This window comes from Rhamphochromis sp. 'chilingali' (assembly GCF_963969265.1).
Source record: "Rhamphochromis sp. 'chilingali' genome assembly, chromosome: 10".
NCBI classification, from domain to species: domain Eukaryota; kingdom Metazoa; phylum Chordata; class Actinopteri; order Cichliformes; family Cichlidae; genus Rhamphochromis; species Rhamphochromis sp. 'chilingali'.
The window spans coordinates 14997950-15018888 of record NC_137937.1 but is presented as its reverse complement, the minus strand read 5'-3'; the positions used below and the strand labels follow the sequence as shown (position 1 = coordinate 15018888).

The window sequence follows — 20939 nt, the reverse complement described above, 5'->3', positions numbered from 1 at the left end:
TCCTTCAGATAATATCTTATTGTTTGCTCATCTCTGTGCTCTCAATGACCTGCCTGTCCTCGGGGCTTGCCTGTAATCAGATTCAGCAAGCAGCAGAGGTAGCTGAAGTTTTGAGTCTTGTGCAGCAGGGGCCTGAGTTTGTCTTCTTGGAGAGGCTGTTTATCAGCATGAGGTTTTCAGACAAAGCCAAGCCTACACTGTTGGCTTAAGGCCTCAGTTCACAGAGCTCGCCTTGCTGTACAGTTTCCTGTGAAATCTCAAATCACAATGATTTGTTTGCTACTGTGTCCTTCAAATCTATAGGGATTTTGTAGTTGACATAGGGATAAGTGCAATTAAAGGGGGTGGAGGGGATGCTTAGGGGATGAAGGCAATAAGTAAAATGTCTCTGTTTCAATAAGGTAACAGATCATTGACCTGTATGGGGAATTTCCCACCTATACCCAGAGGTTGAGTTTTTAGTTACATGACCGGTGCCCCAAGTTCCAGTGATGTATGACTCAAAGTGTGAATGTGTCAGAACTGGGATGATATGGGTGGGGGTAGGAGCTTAGCTGACCTGTCTCATGTGGGATATAGCCTATAGTGCTGTTATTTGAAACCACGGGCTCAGCAGACTCCAGTGATCTGTCTTTTTGGTCACATGAATCATCATTAGTCGAAGTTCAATTATATAACAGAAAGCATTCCACTTATTTTAGCAATCATGCAAAAGCTGCGTCTGTGCCCATGCTCCTTTCAATGGCCCTTTTCCCATGGCTGCTGTGACAAAGCACATATATTCCATGTCATTTTCAAAATTAACTTAAATGGGTCTTACTAATGTCTAAATTATCCAATAAAAGCGCAACCAATTAATGCTGAGCACAAGCTTTGCTCACAATCCCCAGAGGTGTTCTACCTTCAGGTCAGCCTGTTAGCTTTCTGAGGGCTCTCTTATGGAACAAAGATCTATTGTTCATGCATACTAAGAGATATTTGTTCGCCCCTTGTATCAATGGTCTAGATTTGATTATATACTCAGGCAATATGTGCAAGTAGTACTCATGTTTGCAGTGAAGTCAGCACTCTGCACAATCAAATAATTCTTGAGCTAAGAAACTGGAAAAAGGGTCATTATGTATGAAGCAATCACTGTTTCATGGTTCATTTCCTCAGCTGTGATTTGATTTTGCTTGTCAGTGTTAAGTTGGCCTTTGACCTAGAAAAATCTCCAAATTGCTCCTCAAATCTTCCTTTTTTTCTTTTTTTTTGCTTCTGTGGGTATCTGTGAATTTTACAGCTCGCATCAATAAGTAAACAGGCATGATAAGAGCTTTCCCTTTTGTGCTCCCTTGGACATAAAAACAAGCTGGTACATGACTGTGTGCTCCTTTGGCTCGCAGAGTTTACATGATGCAATGATGTAAACTTTTATAGCTTCGAGGATGTTATTACTAAATGACATTAAATGCTATAATTGCGGACATAGAGAGCTCTGCAGGTTTCATTTGTGGAATTTCACTTTTACAAGCAGCAGGGGGCCTAGAAGAAAAACGTTACAACATTTTAGTGTTTTTGAGAGGCCGTGCAGTGTTTACAGTCACAGGGCAACTAATGACCTGTTTTCTGAATCACAGTCTTTTGTACAATTTGTTCTATATATTATTTCCAGCAAATCTAAAAAAAAAAAAGCCCCCCGAATAACAATTGAAGAGTAGAAACACTGTTGTTTAAGAAACAAACACTGTATTAGATTTAAAGCTTTAACACATGTTTCGCAAGTATGGGAGGTTCAGTAATATTGATATTAAAACAATGTTGCTATTAAAACAGCCATATTTGCCTTTTAAGAGGCTCTGCACAATCCTTATTTGTGGATTCATATTCTTAATGGCTTTATTTCAATTGATCTCTGATTATCATGATTTAATGTCTCTCCGGAGACAGCAGATCCAGGCCTCCTGCGCCTATCCTGTCTGATCCACCCTTATCAGATGTGCATCATGTGGAGCACAGACCCAAACCACACATGTAGTCATAAAGAACCAGTAATCCATCGGGGTTTAGCACTTACAGAAGAATCCCCAGAGGCCTCTGTGACTCTGCGTTGCGCCACACTTGTGGAAAGGTGATTGACAGCTCTGGAAACCGTTTTACTGTGCTGCTCTTGAAATGACTAGTCTCCTGAGTCTTGGTAATAACTAATCTTTAGTGTTGACTATTGCATTCAGTGGTGACTCTCCCTAATCAAATGCGTTCCAGCTGTTTGAGTTCTGATGACAAATTCAGGTTTTCCCAGTTTGTTGAGCTTCCTTGAGAGACAAAGGAGGGATTTCCTCTGAAACAGACAGGCAGTGGCAGCACCAACAAATGGCCTGGTACTGTTATCAAATAGAAAGTCTCACTAAATATAAACTTATCATCTGTAGTCCAAACCAGTACAGAATAAAAAAAAAAGCAGCTGAAACACGTTTTTTGTAGGCTGCACACAGGGACACAGATTGCATATTTGTGTAACAACTGAATGATAAAAGAAGAAAAGAGTATATATGGAGTTGCAACACATGCTAATATTTTGTGACTTAGGTGAAAGGGACGTGTTCTTATCTCTGGGCTTTTGTCACTTTTGTCACACACACACACACACACACACACACACACACACACACACACACACACACACACACACACACACACACACACACACACACACACACACACACCCCTTTCCTCGGAAGATACGGGACGTTTGAGCATTGCTGCTGGTGCGTACATCGGCCTTTAAAGCAGCCACCTGTTGTTTGACAGGATTTTACTGTGCAGAGGTGCGTAGTGAGTGCCGCTGATTGTGTGTGAAAGTAAGTGACTGGGACATGGGGGGCTGTCCATCCTGCTGCACAATAAACAGTTTGTTTCCCAGGAGCACCCCTCATGTTCCTGTTGTTGGCTCCATCGGCGCTCACTGGGAAACGTCCCGGCCTCTATTGTCTGCAAGGTCAGAGGTCACAGGATGCTCCTAAAGGCCCCAAAAGGGAGGTAAGAGGTTGGATAGTGAGGCGCCAGCACAAACGCACACACACACACACACACACACACACACACACACACACACACACACACACACACACACACACACACACACACACACACGCACACACACTTCTTAAAACAAAAAAAAATGTCAAAATCGCCTCTCTTTTGCCTCCCTCCCCTCTCTTGTCAATTCTGAGTCATTATCAAGAGTTTCAGGAAATGAAATCAGGACAATGCTCCAACTCACTATTTCATATTGAACATCCTGATTAGTTTGAGCGCAGCGCTCTCTGTTTTCTGTCAGATGCAGGTTTTTTTGCTGCTCAATTAAACACGTCAGCTCAGAAAAGGAGACAGTTTTTGACAATACGATGCCCGTGAGGAAACATCTTATACGTCTCTTGACACTCGGTACTGAGCGATAGCGGAGGCTGAGGTTTGTGTCCGTTTGAGTTCCTCCATTTATGCAGCAGCGTTGCTGTAATGTCGTCTGTGAAGTTTAGTTTTAAAATGTTTTGAGCAGTAGTCTTTTATTGCACATTAACCAAAGAATTTCTGGGGCCTGTCCTGTGCCTCAGTGCACTGGTGGAGTCGATTGATTAGACATGCTATTCTCTGGACATTTATCTTCTTTATGAAGCTGAGTAAACCAGAATTTTGAGCTTTATTCCAGATGATTGTTGCAAAGCTTTTTTTTCTTTTAAATTTGTTGTACTGTATTTATTACTTTTTCCTGTTTGTGTTATTTCAGTCTCTGACATACTGACACCGTGACGTGCTGTAATGTTTGGATGGTAGGGCCAGAATTTTGCACAAAGAAAACGAAAGCGTGGATCCATCCTGCCTTGTATCAACGGTTCAGACTGCTGCTGGTGTAATCGTGCAAGGATTATTTTCTTGGCATGCTTCAGTTACCCAGATATGGGCACATTAATATTAACTGAGCAATGTTCAAATGCCACCACAGCTCAGCTTAGTACTGATGCTGACCATGTCCTTGGTGTACCCATCACCTGATGGCTGCTTCCAGTAGGGTGCACAGTGTCACAAAGCTCAGATCATCTCAAATTGGTTTCCTGAACATGAAAATGAGTTCACTGAACTCAAATGGCCTCTACAGTCATCAGATCACAATCTGATAGTGGAGCAGGAGGTTCACATCGTGGCTTTATTTAAGCTTTTGTAAAGCATCCTTGGGTTCCTTGAAAGGTGCTATTCAAATCTCAGTTATTATTATTTATTATCAGGGCTGTGCAGCCAACAAATCTGCAGCAACTGTATGATGTCATCATGTCAATATGAACCAAAATCTCTCAAGAACGTTCCAGCAACTTGTTGAGTCTAATAAAGAGGCTTGTGAGAGAATGTAGCAATATTACATTATTGTTACATCCTAACCCATGCATTGTAGAAGTAGGTCTTTATAGTTACATGGTTAAATTACAGGCAATTATATACTGTGTAGCAGCTTAGTATTAAAAAAAGGAGTCATGGTGTAAGTTTCCGTTGCCCCTAAAACGTTCATCAGCAGTGCGTGTTTGTGTGTGTCAGTGTAGCATACTTAAAAGGAGCTAGCTCTGGTGTATTATCATATAATATTACAAATTTGTTCTATACGTTCTTCCTTGCCGTGTTATTGTTTGTGGGAAGGCTCGCGCTGTGTGATGTAAGATGAGAAGGTGCTAAAGGTAACATGAGAGACAACAAGCATCTTCATTTTTCAACCACGGGCAATTATGAATATAATGCTCATAGTTTGAGTTACATGTTTTGAATCTTCGTCCAAACCCGAAGCCTGACCCTTACCTCGCCTTGCCCTGTCATATCAAGTTAGGCCTTATACTGGAGCTGGGACGTGACAGCTGGAAATGGTTTGAGGCTCTCCGGATAGTTTGTTTTCAGAGCAGACTGCGGGACTGGATGAGAGACACGTGTAGGTTAGCCTTTCCTTGTAGTTCTTTTGTATCTCAGAGATAGTGTCGCTGCAAAAAACCCGCATTGTAGCATATTTGGTTGCTAGGGGGCATATGATAAACTGATTTGCGCTGTCCCAGCATCCCAGTAACATGTCACTATAGTTAAATGACCTCTTCTGTGTTTTTTGAGCTCTTTGACCTGTTGGGGATTCATTTCCTGGTCTGTTGTTCTTCTCAGTCTGCAACTGGGGTTCTGGCATAATTTGCGTTCTCACCTCCCAATCCTTCTCAGATGGTGGGGTGCTTTTCCTTTCTTTATGACCAAATAAATCAGACTGGTGCCAAAGAAAAAAAAAAGGGATTAAAATTCCCCTTTTGCTGTCTTGAGAAGCCCAGCTGCACTGCACTGTTTGTTTTCCACAGCTCACAGTGCAGCTGCAGAGTTAAGCATTACAGAGAGGTGGGCCAAAGCAAAACAGAAATTACTTATTTTTATTGCCACGTACCTTTCCATTCACTGAGTGATAATTGTATGGTGGAATTAGAACGAAACAAGAGCAGCAGTCTGGTTGAGATAATTTTAATATGGTTAAAGTTGCTCTCTGTTTACAGGTAATAACTTCAAGGTGGTTTTGTTCACTCTGAGGACTTTTTTTACAGTAGGCTTTCGCTGTGCTGCTAAACCCTCTTTTCTGACCACAGTCTATTTCAGAAGACACACTGCACCAGCCACACTTAACTGTATTATGTAAAAAGCGCAAGAAGCAAAGAACACAAATAGTCACTGTCGCCAGACACAAAGAATGACAATAACCTTGACTTTATGTAAATATGATATTAACTCTTACAGTGGTCTATTCTGGAAGGACTCAGCGAACGTACAGCAGCTATTTTAACAGCTGCAGATGAGCGCCTCACCGTTCATAATGCAGAAAGATAGCGGCGCAGATGCATCAGGAGATAACTCAGGAAGAAATGTGGTGTAGCAGGTAAGACGTGTCTGTGATTCTTTGTAAATGCTGCCTGAATCTGCCAAGCATGACTGTCCAGCAGGTTTTATAGAAGCTTGCTCTCTCAGGTGTACGTGATCGCTCAATACCCACCTTGACATCAGAGCAAGTTTTGCCCAAAAAGATATGGGGTGGTGCTCTTTACTTACCCAGCCCACTTTGTGCAATTTCTCCCTCTCAAGCTTTTTTTTTTTTTAAATAGTCCTATTTCAGAGTTCGGATGCATCTAATAAACATGACTCATTTCCCCTTAAACAGTACACTGCTAGAGCATCTGCTGCATTTACTAATAGCAAAACATAGCACCTATTTACCCTCTGTGTTCATAACAGCATTAAAGTACCTGAAAATTACATCCGTACTTTCCACAGATAGCATCTATCCTCCCGCAGCTCACAAACAAGAACATTTTATCCCAAATAACACAATTTAACTCTTTTTATGTCGAATTTGTGACATAACTTGTTGTTGGACACAGCATTTCTCTGGCTTGTGAATGCGACTTTATTAATTAATGTAAAATGCAAAAATTCACATCTACAAGATCCAGCAGAGGGTTGTGCAGGAATACTGTGGAAGAGAGATTCAGATGATGGTTTCCAGATCCTGTGCATTATTCTGACTGATCTTGTCCTGGATATGGTCATCCTATAAGTAGTTGAAAAAAAAGGAGCCATAGAGAATACACTAATAATGAGCAATCCATGTGAAAAACAGAACTTCACGAGGACTGGGAATAACTTATCTTCTCCTCTGGATACTTGCAGACAAAAACCAGCAAGGACGCTAAAAATATGCAAAAGACTTGTGGTGCAGTTTCCCAAGGCCAGAGAAAGGAAATAGACTGACAGTTTCTCCCTGACCCCTTTACTACCCCCGTGTAACCTCCTAACAACCCCCACGGGGGATCCTGTCTCTATGTGTAAAACAGACAGTCAAAAAAGCATCCTGGAAATTCTAGAGCCACAAAAACAAGGGGACATGAGGAAGTCCAATAAGCTTGTATGTTGAGGGCTCAGTCGGGAGATAATCTCGAGGCCACACAGAGCAGGCGCCAAGTCTATAGAGCCTAAAAGCTCCACTGCGCAGCACAGCAGCGTGGTCATTGTTGTCTTTGGAAAGTAAGCAGCTCTAGTAAAGGCCGGTGGTGTGAAAGCCACCTCTCTTCTTGAGTGTCTCCTTCAGACCCTGTTGTTGACATACAGGGCAGGTGCAGCTACTCTCTACAACTGCATCGACTAGAAGCCCCCACCACACACACACACACACACACACACACACACACAGCGCACACAAACACTCATGCACTCACATACACATAGGGGACTTGGTATCACAAGACAGGGTTATACGGACAAAGACAAATCTACCATTTTCTTTAATATCTCTGCAACAATCAGCAAGGGGCTGCTGAGTTAACACAGGGCCCACAGAGATGAAAACAATGGCTGGATTCTTCTGGCTTGAAGATGGCTATGGGAAATGGCAGGGATGCCAAGGCTGATAAGTGACCGAGGGGCTCAAGTTACTTCCAGCTGTCTGCTGCCATGCATGCCTCTGTGGAACGTATGGTTCACACATAATGCAGACCATTTCATTTGCGTAATGCTCATAAAAATCTGGCGGATGTATTAAATAAAGTCAACAGGCTTTTACTCAGGCAGGGCTTACATCACGGGAACTATTCCCCATTCCCCCCCGAGGAGCCGTGCAGTGTGTCCCAAGCTAAGAAAACAGCGGCCTTGCATGCAGCAATGTTAACTGAATCAATAAAAGGAGGGAATATCAAGCAACCTGAATGCAGCATCTGGAAAGAATCTGACTCAGATTATAGTAGCTAGATTGTAGGACTGTACACGTAAACAGTGTATCTGTAGGCATTGTTGTATATGCGTTTGTGTAGACTAAGCAAAAAATACATAAATGTGTATCTGTCTTCAAGCTGTTAAAATTTATATATAATCAGTCGTGTAAAACAATATTATTATTTTAAATATGGGGCTATATTTTTGTGTTACACTTAAAAAAAAAGCAAAGAAGAAAAAAAAACTAGAGCCACACTGCATTAGCATCACCTCAATACCAGTGAGGGCCTCTTCCTGTCCATTTGGAAAATATAAGTACATTTTCAAGCTGCTGCACACTCCAAAAGGAGAGTGCTTTTGGCAGGCTTTGAAGTTCTCAGAAATAATGCTCCTTAAAAGCATCCTCCACAATACAGAAAAACATGAACATGGATTTTCAGACAAGAGGTGCGAGCGAGCACTTCTTAGCGACCATGTAAATCTCAGCTGGAGGACTTGGACATGTTTGATGTTTTTTAAAGTCTGATCATCTTTTATACTTCTTGAGAATATCTCATTATAAAGTTAATTTAGTCGCACGTTTATTATCTTTGCTAGAAAAATATGTTAATTTGGCCTGCGCCTCATTGCCGTCATCTTTTATAGCTCGATCATATAGAAATGAACAGAGTCAGCAGTTGTTTCATTAGGGTAGGATTGATTGCTTTTTCTTTTTTCTTTTTTTTTGGCAGGAAACTCTGTCTCATCTTGAAAACAGGACTCTGCTTGAAAAGGATACTAAAAATGCAACAAAGCGCCAGAGAGAAGGAGAAGGGCAGGAATAAAACTTTGCAACACAGTCTTTTATTTTCCCCTCTCTGCACAGTTTAGTGTTTCAGTTACACCCTTTAGGCAGTAAAAACTGTCATCTAATCATATCCTCACACAGTCTTAAATGCCATATACGCCCATACCAGCCTGGAAAGGGGACCTTTCTCTGGATTAAAACGGATATGAGGTTATTTTTGTGAGATCCATGATTGCACGAGGCACTCCCATCTAGACTTAGCATGATGACTGAGGAGGTGAGCTAATATAGCATAGTGGTGATGCAAAAGAGTTGTGCAAGTTCATCTGCTTTTGGATCCTGCCCTTTGAAAAAAAGGAGAAAAAAATCCTGAAGTGCTTAGTGTTTTTTTTTTTTTTTTTTTTTAAGTCTGTTGATCCTTCTGCAATGTGCAACTGTTGGTGCATGCTTAATTTTTGCACACTGCGGTTCGAGTGAGTGACACTCGCTGAGTGATTTGTAAGCTTTCTCTTCGTGGGTGAAAATGCTCGGCAGCAGATGGGCAGCGGCATGTTTTTACGCAGCGTAAACAAAGCATCTTCTTTGGATTTCGGAATCACAAATATTAAGATACAACATCACATCTATTATAACTGTTCCAGATTCCTGTTGGACAGTTTTCTGTGCTCCAGTTTCAATCTGTAAGAGACACACACACAGACATGGATGGAGACATTGGGGAGGGTTGAACTGATTAATGGAAGAACATGACTTGGGTACGCTTCAGAGACAATCAAATGAGCCCTAAATCTCCTGAAGTGAGATAGATAGAAGCACTGGTAGCACATTGTGTGATCTGACATGTCCTCCACACACTTTAACTGGTATTATTAAAGAACTTGACAGCGCGGGTTTGGCCTGGCAGGGCATGTTGGACACACTGCAGCAGATCAGATAGAAGACAGGGGAAATGCTTTAGCACCTCTGAAACAGTGAGGGGGGTGCGGTGGTGGTGGTGAAACAAAAACGTAATAAGGAGATGGGAATTACTGCTGAATTAAGCACCACTTTGATTGGGAACTGATTGACCGATGGTTGGCAAAACATGAAAGAATGACCTTGAATTCTCCAGCGCGAGTATGGATTGGCACACAGCATCTCTCCATCTCTCTCCCGCCTCCCCTGCTTTCCTCTCTCCACTCTCATGTCTGTCAAATACACACACACACGCACACGAACTACCACAAGTATAAGCCTACTCTGACAGAAGCGCATACATGTGTACACTACCGCTCCCTCTCGGCTTTTTCACACTCTCTTTAGTGAGAGTGGGGAGGGGGGGTTAAAAAAAATGAACACGCAGTCACGTACGACATGCCAGAGTCGAGAGAGCAACTTCAAAGTAAGGCAGATGCAGGGACAGCACCCTCTGAATAAATTTTCTGGCCACCAGTTGATCTGCCCCCGGGCTAAGATTGTGGCTGTTCGCATCTCTCCTGACCCCTCATCAGCTCTCAGTTAAAACCGATCCCGCTCCAACGAGGCAGTCGTACGGAGAAACGGGGATCCGTAGGTTAAAGTCAGAGAGATTAAATCTGCTTTCAGGTGCTGAGGGTGTGAAGAAATTAATTTTTATCAAAGCTGGATTGTTAGAATTTCGCAAAAAGGAAAAGAACAAAAAGAGAGATAGTGGTGAACAAATCAGCATGAAGGCCTTGGCACTATCACAAAACATATTAAAGATAGCTGACGTTTATCATCTTGCAAATATACTCGATGCTGTCCACAGTTTGACCGAGTGTGCTTTATTATCATGCTTGCTTCAACTATTGTGTGTGTGTGTGTGTGTGTGTGTGTGTGTGTGTGTGTGTGTGTGTGTGTGTGTGTGTGTGTAAGGTTGTCATTATTTAAGAGATACTCCTGTTGGGCAACTGCTTATGCATGTCATTATTATTTTTCTGTGTTGACTTGTTTTAATATTTGATTTCTTTACTAATCATTCATAAGGCTATGGGGCACAAGTGTTGAATTATTGTAATTACACCTGCTGGGACATGCATAGTCTATTGCATCTTTGACACGTAATATCTTTAAGGGGGAGAAATCTGTATTTTTCCTCCACTTTAGGTTTTTTTTTTTTGAGAAGGGGTATAGAGATATGCACACCAGAAACAAAGGGTGTGATTAAAAGGCTGCGAAACAGACTTCGGATAAACAAAATCATCAACTAACCGAAGCACAATTTGGAAAATTCACTCATACTTTTTTTCTGCATACTGTAGCCTCCTACATTTTCCACCCCTTTAAAAAAAAGCAAGGCTCTGTAGCCCTGAGGGCAAATACTCACCTGTGTGTGTGTGTGTGTGTGTGTGTGTGTGTGTGTGTGTGTGTGTGTGTGTGTGTGTGTGTGTGTGTGTGTGTGTGTGTGTGTGTGTGTGCAAGTGCACTAGGTGCAGTATGCAACTACAGTATATGTTGCTTTTAACCGAATACAAATACACACACACACACACACACACACACACACACACACACACACACACACACACACACACACACTGACAAGCACATACACAAACACTCAGTAGGAATCTGGGGATCTAATGAGGCCCGTGGAGACAACACTGCTGAATTGTCAGTCAGCCTTCAGCTTGCTGACACACAGTCAACAACATCAGTGACTGCTTTTCACAAGCAAGCGAAGAATGTCGAATTGCATCAGAAGTCAGGAAAAGTCTGAGGTCCGCTGGACTTGGAATAAGAAATGCCAAGATAACGTGAGGCATAAAGAAAGAAAAAGCTCCTGAAGAATGAAACCACTTTCCTAAGTGTGTTGCACCTCTGGATAACTTTAGCAACTCTCCATACTTTGCGAGAAAAACAAAACAAACTCAGCTCATTTCATTTGTCGTGGATTTAAAATTCATCCCCGTGTTTAAGATTTGTGAGGAGGTTACTTCATATCTTTTAAAAAAATGTAACCACTTCCCTTGTTCTTCCAAAGCTTGCAAAACCAGGCTCCAGTCCTGTTCCTCAAATCAACAATGGGGCAATGTGCTTGAGAGAGAGAGAGAGAGAGAGAGAGAGAGAGAGAGAGAAGTGAGCCAGGCATGTCACAGGAGGCCTGGATGTTCAGAGCCTTGTTGCCTCACTGTCATGCCTGGTAGCTGTGCCGTAATAGGCCGTGCTTTATCCCGGGTGTTATTGCGCTTTATTGTTTCAGGGCAGCGCAGACGTGCAATTTAAATAGAAGCGTGTAATTACGAGTTTGTCACTAAAAGCTGGCCTGTTATTTCCTCCTTCCCTGATGGAGGCGGCGTGGTCTCTGCTGCTTACCTGAACAATACTGGGAATATCATCTGGTCGCGTCACACAATAGACTGCTGCTGGTGTTTACTTAAACTATTAAAAGGCGATTAGGGTGACGCGCTGTTTGTGCTTTATTCGCATGTTTAAAACAAAGCGAGTCCACCTCGTAATTTGTCTATAATAATAATAATAATAATAATAATAATAATAATAATAATAATAATAATAATAATATATTGGGGTGGTGATTTATTTGTGGTCACGCAGCCCTCCAGTTAAAATGCCCCCCCTCATCACTTCATGGTCTGTATGGAGACTGCGCATTGGTGGCTTTAGGGTTAAGAATAGCTGATGTAGCCTACACGGCGGTGAATGAAGTGTCGGTTTTCAGCGCAAACTCCTCCTCTACGGACGGGCTTGCGCTTTTCTTCCACTTGAACAACCAAGTAGTTTTCAGAGCGCATTCCCCGGCAGCAATGTGGAGGGAAAGGGCGAGCACGTCCAGCTGAACCTTTTGTTTTTTTTATACTTTTGCACGTCTTTTGTTATTTCTCTTTTTCTAGTTATGAACTTTGTTTACGTTGGGGGCCCACATAACAAATTGTCGGTTCTCGGGGAAAGCAAGCGAGTCCGAAGTGGAGAAAACTGCAGCCCGTGTCGTTGTTGTTTTTTTCCCCTTTTCTTTCCTCATTTTTTTCTTCTTTTTAAAAAAAAACTTGAGCAGTTCTCTTACGCATGGATATTAGGAGATGAAATCGGACGTGTTGCTCGTTCTTGAATAACCTCGCTGTCGCGCGTGCTGTAGTTTATGTGGTCTCCGGACTCTTGTAGGAGGAAAGAAAGTCCCATTCCTCAGCGGCACAAAAAGTAGAGACACACAGGGACCGTAAGTTGTCCACAACCTGCGAAGGAGACGAAACTTTGCCAAGTTTGCGGCGCATCCGGCCACCGACGCCAAGCTTTCATCGATTTTTTCTGTCGCTGTTGCAAACTTTTAATTGTGGATTATTAACTCAAGGCTCGACATGGCGCACGGGATCAAGTTCAGAGGATGAAAAAGGAGTTTTAAAATATGAACATTTTCTTGTAGTTTACTGCTCCAGTGGTTCGCTTGGACTACGCTGATCAGATAAAGAAAGAAAAAGAAAGAAGAAAAGGTCAATTGTTGCGTTTGTTTTTCGTCCTCCTTGATACTCTCCACTCGTCTGCGAAAATGCCACAGTTAAACGGAGGTGGTGGGGACGATTTGGGGGCCAACGATGAAATGATATCGTTTAAAGACGAAGGGGAGCAGGAGGAAAAGATCTCCGAAAATGTGTCAGCGGAAAGGGATTTGGATGATGTGAAATCCTCCTTAGTGAACGAGTCGGAAAACAATAGCAGCTCATCAGACTCGGAGGTAAGTGCAGAGCACATTTTAAGTGCTCTCCGCGGGGCTCAGCATTAAAAGAAATGGGATTTAATAGCGCTGAAAGTTTCACTAGTTTCCCCCCTCCTCCTCCGTCTGTGTCTAATGTCCGTTGTAGCAAGCAGAGAGGCGCCCCCAAACCAGACCCGACTCAGAAAGTTATGAGAAAACAAGAGACTACTTCAGCGAAGGTAATGATAACAGTAATAATAATAATGATGATAATAATAAAAAGGAACTCTGGGTCTTTTGCATAGTGCAACTGGTAATTGTTGTGTCTTGCTTAACCATTTTCTTTATCCCTGCAGCACTGAGAAGACAGCAAGATGGTGGCTTTTTTAAGAGTCCACACTATCCTGGCTACCCGTTTCTCATGATCCCAGACCTCACCAATCCATACCTTTCTAATGGTTCGCTGTCTCCCAGTGCAAGAACAGTAAGTGTCTCTGCGGATGTGTTTCCCTCCCCTTGCTCTCTTTTCTTTGTTCCCTCTTACTCTGCAAAAAACTTTGGCCGTGCGTAAAAGTTCCTTGTGCACAACTCAGACCGCCATATTCCCTCCGAGTGGCCTCTCAAGGAGTACTAACTACTTCTTTGTTCTTTTTGGGGATATAAAATTCTCCCTACCACCCACCCCTCGCAAAGGCTCGCATATGAGAACTTCTTATTCAGATGGAAACCTCAGACACGTTGCTCAGTCTTTTTGAAAATAAGGAGCAACTTTGACAGTCCCTTACAAAAACTGTGCTGCAGCTTCACACTGGGTCTTCATTATATACTTAATAGTGGCCTCGCCTTACTAAAGCTGATGTTATCTAAAGTGCTGTTATTCCAGGGACTTGTATTTTGCAGTGCAGAGGCTAAAATGCCATTTTAGAATCGCAAGATATTCTCGTGTTGTTTTTACTTGCACCACATTTCTTTCTAATGTTTTTAGCTTCAGTGGCATTTCTTTTGATAGGCAGGCTAACTTCTTCTGTTGGCCTGCATATTAAAAGCTACTCTGCAAAAGGGGGGAAAAGGCTGTTGGTCAGGTCATATCCTACAGTAACAACAATGTAATACCTCACTCTGACACACACGGGAGGCATTTCACTGCACTGTGTCCCCCGACAGACGCTGTCCAGAGACTTTAAATGTCCAGATAAGGTTGACAGTCTTAAGCAAGTGTTGCTGATGCAGAGTTTGGAGTGTGTCATTTAACCTGTTGCATTGAGGCATTCCCAGCTTGTGAAGTTGTAAACATTTTATAGTGTTTAATACTGATTATTGGTTTGGTTGCTGCTTTTTTGTTGTTGTTGCAATTTTTCTTTTTTTGCAGTGCTTGGCTTCAAACATGACATTTTCACACAGCAGTGGGTAGCCAGTTAGTAATGCTGTGGACACTTAAGGTCAAACAGACACACATTTTAGGTAGTTTAATATTTGGAATCGGGAGACTGTTAAATGCAATGTAATTGGTGCTGCACAAACTTCCTTGAAATAATCTCTGCTTGTGAGCTCTGTTTTTCTTGAGATTGTCCATCCCCCAAGCCATGTCACCCCCCACCCCAAAAAAAGGAAAAAAAAAACAAAACAAGTACTTTCGTTAAGGCCTGGCAGGCATCTGACTGAAAAGACCCAGCCCCCCTTCCCTCCCCCTTTATCCTTTTCACTGTTCCTTGCCCACTCCCCTTGCCTCCCTGTACCTTCCATTCAATTAGAAAGGCGTTAGTTGACCATTGTTATTCTGAGCAGTCTTGATGGCTTCATTGGAGGTCTCCATTGGGGCTCATTAACTAAATGGCTACTCTCCTCACTCCATGTGATGCACGCTATCTTGTAGTTTGTCTATGTTGTTGGTTTTGGCCACCAGACTTTCCGAGGAGTGACGTCACAACCCAAGAGATAAACGTGCTCGAATAGAAGTGCATTAGAATACGTTTATTCCCCCCAAAGGAAACTGTGGTAGATGTATTTGGTGTAATTAAGAAACAAACCTAACGGCTTCAACTCTGTTATCTCGTCCCTTGCTTTGTTTTGTCATGCGTGTCTGGTATGAATGCCTCGCTCTTCCTGGTATTTTCTCTAGGAAAACAAGAGCGGAAAATTAATACAGCTTATTGCTTGTGGCAAAGTAACAAATAATTACAGGGGATTTTAAATTCTGAGGTATAATCCTCTATATTTGAAGAAAAAAAAAGAATGGGGTCAATAGGACAAAGTGGGCTGACTGTGTCAATCATCACTGTGGCAGAAAACAAGCAGGCAGACAATAGCTGGCATACTTAGCGGTCGTCTTAAGGTCTCCATATTGTACTGGGCTTTGGACTGGCTTCGTGGCTTAAATGTCGTGAATGTGATTGGGGAAAGGCTCAACATTTTTCTTTTTTTTTCACCTCTCATCGCGAGAGTCTGATTTATTTACACCTGTGGATCAAGTTTAGTGCAGATAGGTTTACAGAATAATATTTATCACACATTTTACACACATGATGAGCTCTGCAGTAAAGCTTATCACGAATAATCATTCTGTGGAATATGCAGATAGGCTAGTGAGATTAAATTTCTTCCTACAGGGCAAATGAATTTGTTTTGTCACCTCTCCCGTCTTGACATAAAAACCATCCTGGTGCCCGCAAATACTTTTATGATCTTGTGCAGCTTGGAACGCCCTGCTGCTGGAACTGCCACATTTGTTTTACAAGCGCCCAGCAGTACGCGGTTGTACTTGTGCTGCATGAGACGCATTAAAGTTGCGTCTCTCACACAGATCGTGTGATTAGTGCCAGGCAACAAAATCCACCGTTTCCATTTCCTGGTGCAGACTAGGCAGCTTGATACCTTTGAGCGTAATGTAAATGTTTTTTTTTTTTAGTTTTGTATGTATGCAAGACATTCATTTTCACATTTGCATGAAAATATTTATAACTCCTACTTGTGCTCTCCCAACCAGCTGCTTTTGTGTAGTAATGCTGCATGTGCATTCAGTGCATATAATAGACGTGAGGTGTTGCTCAAGAGTTGTCATGCAGTAATTTTACTCTGCAGTCTTGAAGGTTTTGAGCCCCTAACTTAAAAAAAAAATAAAAATTGGGATGTGGCAACCCTATCATGAGCAATGAGAGACAGGCCTACATGGGATCAGCACAGAGTTCCCCTGAGGGCCAAGCATAACTGATTTAAAGCCTGCTCTGAGCTGACATTCCGCTGTAATCCACTGAGAGCTGAGGAGGAGGTTTTATGTTTGCAGAGATGTTCCACCAGACCTCTGCCTGCTGTGGGGCGCAGGACCGGAGCATTTGTTTTTTTAAATTTTTGTTTTGTTTTTTTACCCCTCTTTATCAAAGTTATCAGCACAAATCCAGCTAAATGTTTGCCAATTCACTGATTTGCATTGTGATCGAAGACTGTCAGATTTAACTTGGCGAAACACGCACTCCGCTCCACGCCACCGCCCCTTGTTGCCTTCATCAGCACTTTTAGATAACTCGGCCACTACATCACCATCATCCTCGCCGACGAGCGAAATGCCTCTTGTGTGTGAGAGGTGGCGAGAGAGTGTGAGCGAGGTTAGCCGCTCAAACATATCTTCATCAAATACACGGTGGGACACTCGAACTCCCGAGCATGATTGTTGAATAGAAAATGGTTTGAGATCGAGATATGAATGGAGAGCTTGTATAAGTCTGGACATGTCAGTGGCTACGATTGCATGCCGCATTGGCTCTCACCACCACCGCCACCCCCCCTCAATTCTTTCTGGTGCTTTTGGTGCTTAAAATGTGCAGACAAAGAAAAGTCAACACAGACATTGTCCCGCTGAATAAAAGGGCCTCTCCCTGCATAAGCAAAGCCTGTTTGTGTGGAGATGTCTTTTCATCAGGTGGCTCACTTGGCATTTCACTCACCTTGCTGCATGTGTGTGTGTGTGAATGAGCAAACATGCAACCATGCGTGCTGCACGTTTGTCTGTGCAGAGCCTGTGAGCGTCAGGAGGGTTGGGGGAGTGGGGGCGTTCAGGTGATGCTGTGTGGATATTTTGCAACAGAGGGAACAGTGTACGGGGCGCTCACATTCTCACAACGCTCAGTGTTGTATTCCTGAATGTTGGCGTGCAAATATTTTTATACCCAAGCGCTGTGTCAACACAGCTAACATTTTTGACTAGGTTTATAGTTTTTAAAGGATTTTTTTCCCTTCAAAGGCAAACACATCTACATCAATTTGGTGGCACTATCCAATTAGAAGGAGATCTCGATCGCCCGCAGAAATGCCATCACTGGCTGGGAGCTCTCGCCTGGAGTCATTTTGATAATGAACCCTCTGCTCGGACTTAAAGGAATTGAAAAACAATCATGATTTAGTTGCAGAAGAAGGGGAGAGATGTTTACATTCTCAGTTTCCACATAATGTGTGAATTGGTACATATTTCACGGCTGTATTTCTCAGCAATTAGCTTTTATATTGCACAGGGGTAATCAAGGTCAGTTCTAATTAGTGCAACACAAACCAGTGCAGCTAATAATATGTTGCAAATGTTCCAATTTACACAGAAACTAACCAACAAATCAGTAGATGTTATAACTTTATACCATCTCCAGCAGTGTCACATGCAAATCTTTTTTTTTTGGGGGGGGGATGCATGCATCTGGCATTTGATTTTCAGCCCACGGATGCTTTCTTCCTACCATCCCTCACACACAACTGTGTGAAATGGTGTCAGTCCTGGTCTCTATCCTTCTCTCTCTAATCTCTGTGGAAAGCATGAGCTGGCGTCAATTCCTCCCGCTACCCCATAGCCTGCTGGTTCACTACCTAACCCACCCACTCGCCCGCCTGACATTAGAAATTCTGTTTATAGCGTTCTCTGGCTTCTCGAGCGCGGGGCCCATCAGGAGCATCTCAGCACCCTTTGAGGAAAGGATAACCAACATCTCCCCTCTCCAGCCGCAGACTCCCCATGTTCAGTGACATCAATGAATCCCTTTGATGTGCCAAGATGAATATGTGTGCGAGTGTTTTTTTTTTTTTTAAAAATCAATTTATGTGTTTTTCTCGTTTGCTGCGTTTGGCCAGAACTGCTGCTCAGTTTGGTACACTGCTTTTTCTCCTTTAAAAAGACCAAACAAAAAATGGGAGAACTTGTGTTTAAGTCGAGATACATTTGGCCAAACAGGTGAACACGTCTAGCGCTTCGGAGCGCACGCCGATGTCTCCGCTGTTCTAGTCTCGGAACACAAAACTCTTGTTGAAGAGTTAAATATAGGCGATAGGCGTTCCGGTGAACAAATAGAGAGTCATGTCTACACATGTCCTTACTTTGCGCTCAAACAATTGCAATGCTTAGCGGATAATCTCTGCATCATGAATCTATTGTGAGACTCAAATATAGTTTAGTTAGAAGCAATGGAAAACCAAAGCTTGCGTTCTTTGTCACTCATTTTTTTGGTTAAACTGTTACATATTAAAAAAAGCTGTTCTTAGTGCAAATTAAAGCTCGCAAGAATCGTGTGCGTGTCTCTGTCCTCATAGAAACGGAGAAGGAGTTTTATTCTTAATACAGTTTGTCAGAGTTGGAGTCGGAGCAACTCTGTCGGATACCATTTTTAAATGACTAAATTACCTGTGCTAGACAAATGTCGGATGATATATCGGTCGGGCCTTAATTATGCCTGCATCTAACCATAATTATGTTTATGATCCAGCCAGTTGAATGAAGGTGGATTAACTGTGTAATCGCTTGTGTAATACGACAAAGAAAGGAGATGAACTTGTGATTTTTTTGTCTGGATTGGTTAAATTAGTCTTATCGGTTAACTAGTCTTTTCACCTCCAGTACACTGCTTCTCAGTGAAAACTGCAGATAAAATCATAATGATCCCTACCACAGCAGTCTAACTGGTAGATTAGGGTAGAGTGACTGTTTCTTTATATAAGTGTTTGTATGCCCATGCATACCCATAACCACTACTGTTTAGGTCGCATAAAGAAATGTTTTCCCTCTATAATTGTACCTTAAACTCCTCGCTAGTAAAATGTGATTGTACAGCAGGAATACAAAAAAAAAAGCTCTAAACAGGGTTTCATCAGTCTGGTATTCCAAGCAGCTGTTTTCAGTTTAAGCACTGCAGGCAGCAGCAGAGGGAGAGGGAGCAGGCATGAGGAGAGATTGTTGATGAGATGTGGTGGTAGAAGCATAAACTGGGGCAGATACGGGTGCTGCTATTCCTTTGCCTGTTATCCTGTGGTGGGCTGCCTTCCAGACCTTGAGGCACTCACTTATCTGAGGGATTCTGTCTCCCACAGAGCACAGCTTCTTCTTCGTAGACCACAATGCCTTACCATTACCTTACAGTCACAACCCAGTCAACAACAGCAGGAGGATATCAGATCATGTGCATGTAGCATCAGTACTACTGAGATTTACACCAGGCCTCGCTTCGGTTCATATGCTGGGCACGGAAGTGCTCTGTGCGGCCCAATAAAGGCATGCGTATGCGTTGTACCAGTGAGGCTGTAGTGTCATACTAAATTAAGAAGTGGATGGACATCCTTCCAGAATGAGGTTAGTTGACTGCAAGCAGAGCAGCTGTTCTTCTGGTTGAGGTTATAAATCAGCAATGCCGCTTCCCACCGAGTTAAATGGTGGAGCAGGTTTAGGAGTGCTGTTGGAGCTCGTAGCCCACTGACAGATACATGTCACACATCCGCACGTTGCACCCGTACACAACCCGTGACCTGTTCCGCACTGACATTTTAAGAGTTGCTTTAACCCGTGCAGATTTTCACTTTACCCATAAAGCAAATGCATCTCTCACTTTGTCACGCATTTTAAGTTGCCGCATGATGATTTCTTGCACGTTGTTGTATTGAAATAGACCAAAACTTGCACGCGCTTGACTATAGAGCCATCGCTGTAACCGATAAGACTGACGCGCCATCTGCAAACTGAATTTAGCTCTGGTAGCTCGTAAGTAATGGATCGTATATGTAACTGTATAAATAAAGACGGAGAGCTAGTGTCACGTGTTTAATACATTTATTTAGACACACGCATATTAGCCTGGGGTAAATGTATGTCACAGAAGCATTATTTCACTCTGTTGTTTAAGCCATTATTGGAACGTGTCCGTGTAAGCTTTAGTGGTTTACATTTTACCATTAAAAACTGTCTGCAACAGTACTTGTAAAAGAATTTATGCATTACCACTTTATTGCAACAGTGTTTTTTAAGTGAAGTTTATAAAATGTTCATGAGAGCACGCCGATCTTAGATATCTAAAAAACAACAACCAGGAAACCCCATAAAGTTTGAATTTGAATTTGAATTTGTTTGTTAAATATCACACATTGACACTTTTCCCATGAGATCAGGCTGCCTGTCCTGATATTGGTATTAACTTAACCTTTGGGTGCCCCTCTCTTTCCCCGTTAGCCTCATAAACCAATTGTACTTGTTAAGAAGTCACAATGTTCTGCGGAGCAGCAAATTAGATTAAAGCCGAGCAAAGGCACAAGTCATCGAAAATGTGTAGCCTCCTTATCTCGGTCCAGACTTGTGGATCCTGTTAGAATAAACAGCAGGAGCAGCAGAAGCGTCTGATGGCCTGAGCTGTTTGCATCGCTCTCAGCCACAGGATATCCCTCTTCCCTGACCTTATCTGCTCAATTTAAAATTATGAGGTAATGTTCTTGATTAGTTATGAGTAAGGGATGTGATTGAGGGCC

General features: G+C 42.6%; 1 protein-coding gene across 2 annotated transcripts in view; it reads left to right on the top strand.

Annotated features, from left to right (window-relative positions):
• The first annotated feature begins 12226 nt into the window (after nucleotides 1-12226).
• tcf7l1b (transcription factor 7 like 1b) overlaps nucleotides 12227-20939 on the top strand; it is a 30745-nt gene continuing 22032 nt past the window's right edge. Inside the window, exons 1-3 of one of the 2 annotated variants that reach the window (XM_080894997.1) lie at nucleotides 12227-13220; nucleotides 13348-13420; nucleotides 13538-13665. In XM_080894997.1, coding sequence (XP_080751123.1) covers nucleotides 13035-13220; nucleotides 13348-13420; nucleotides 13538-13665 — 387 coding nt within the window. In that variant the 5' untranslated portion in view covers nucleotides 12227-13034. The remainder of the gene's footprint in view (nucleotides 13221-13347; nucleotides 13421-13537; nucleotides 13666-20939) is intronic. The other variant, XM_080894998.1, reaches the window with a different exon arrangement.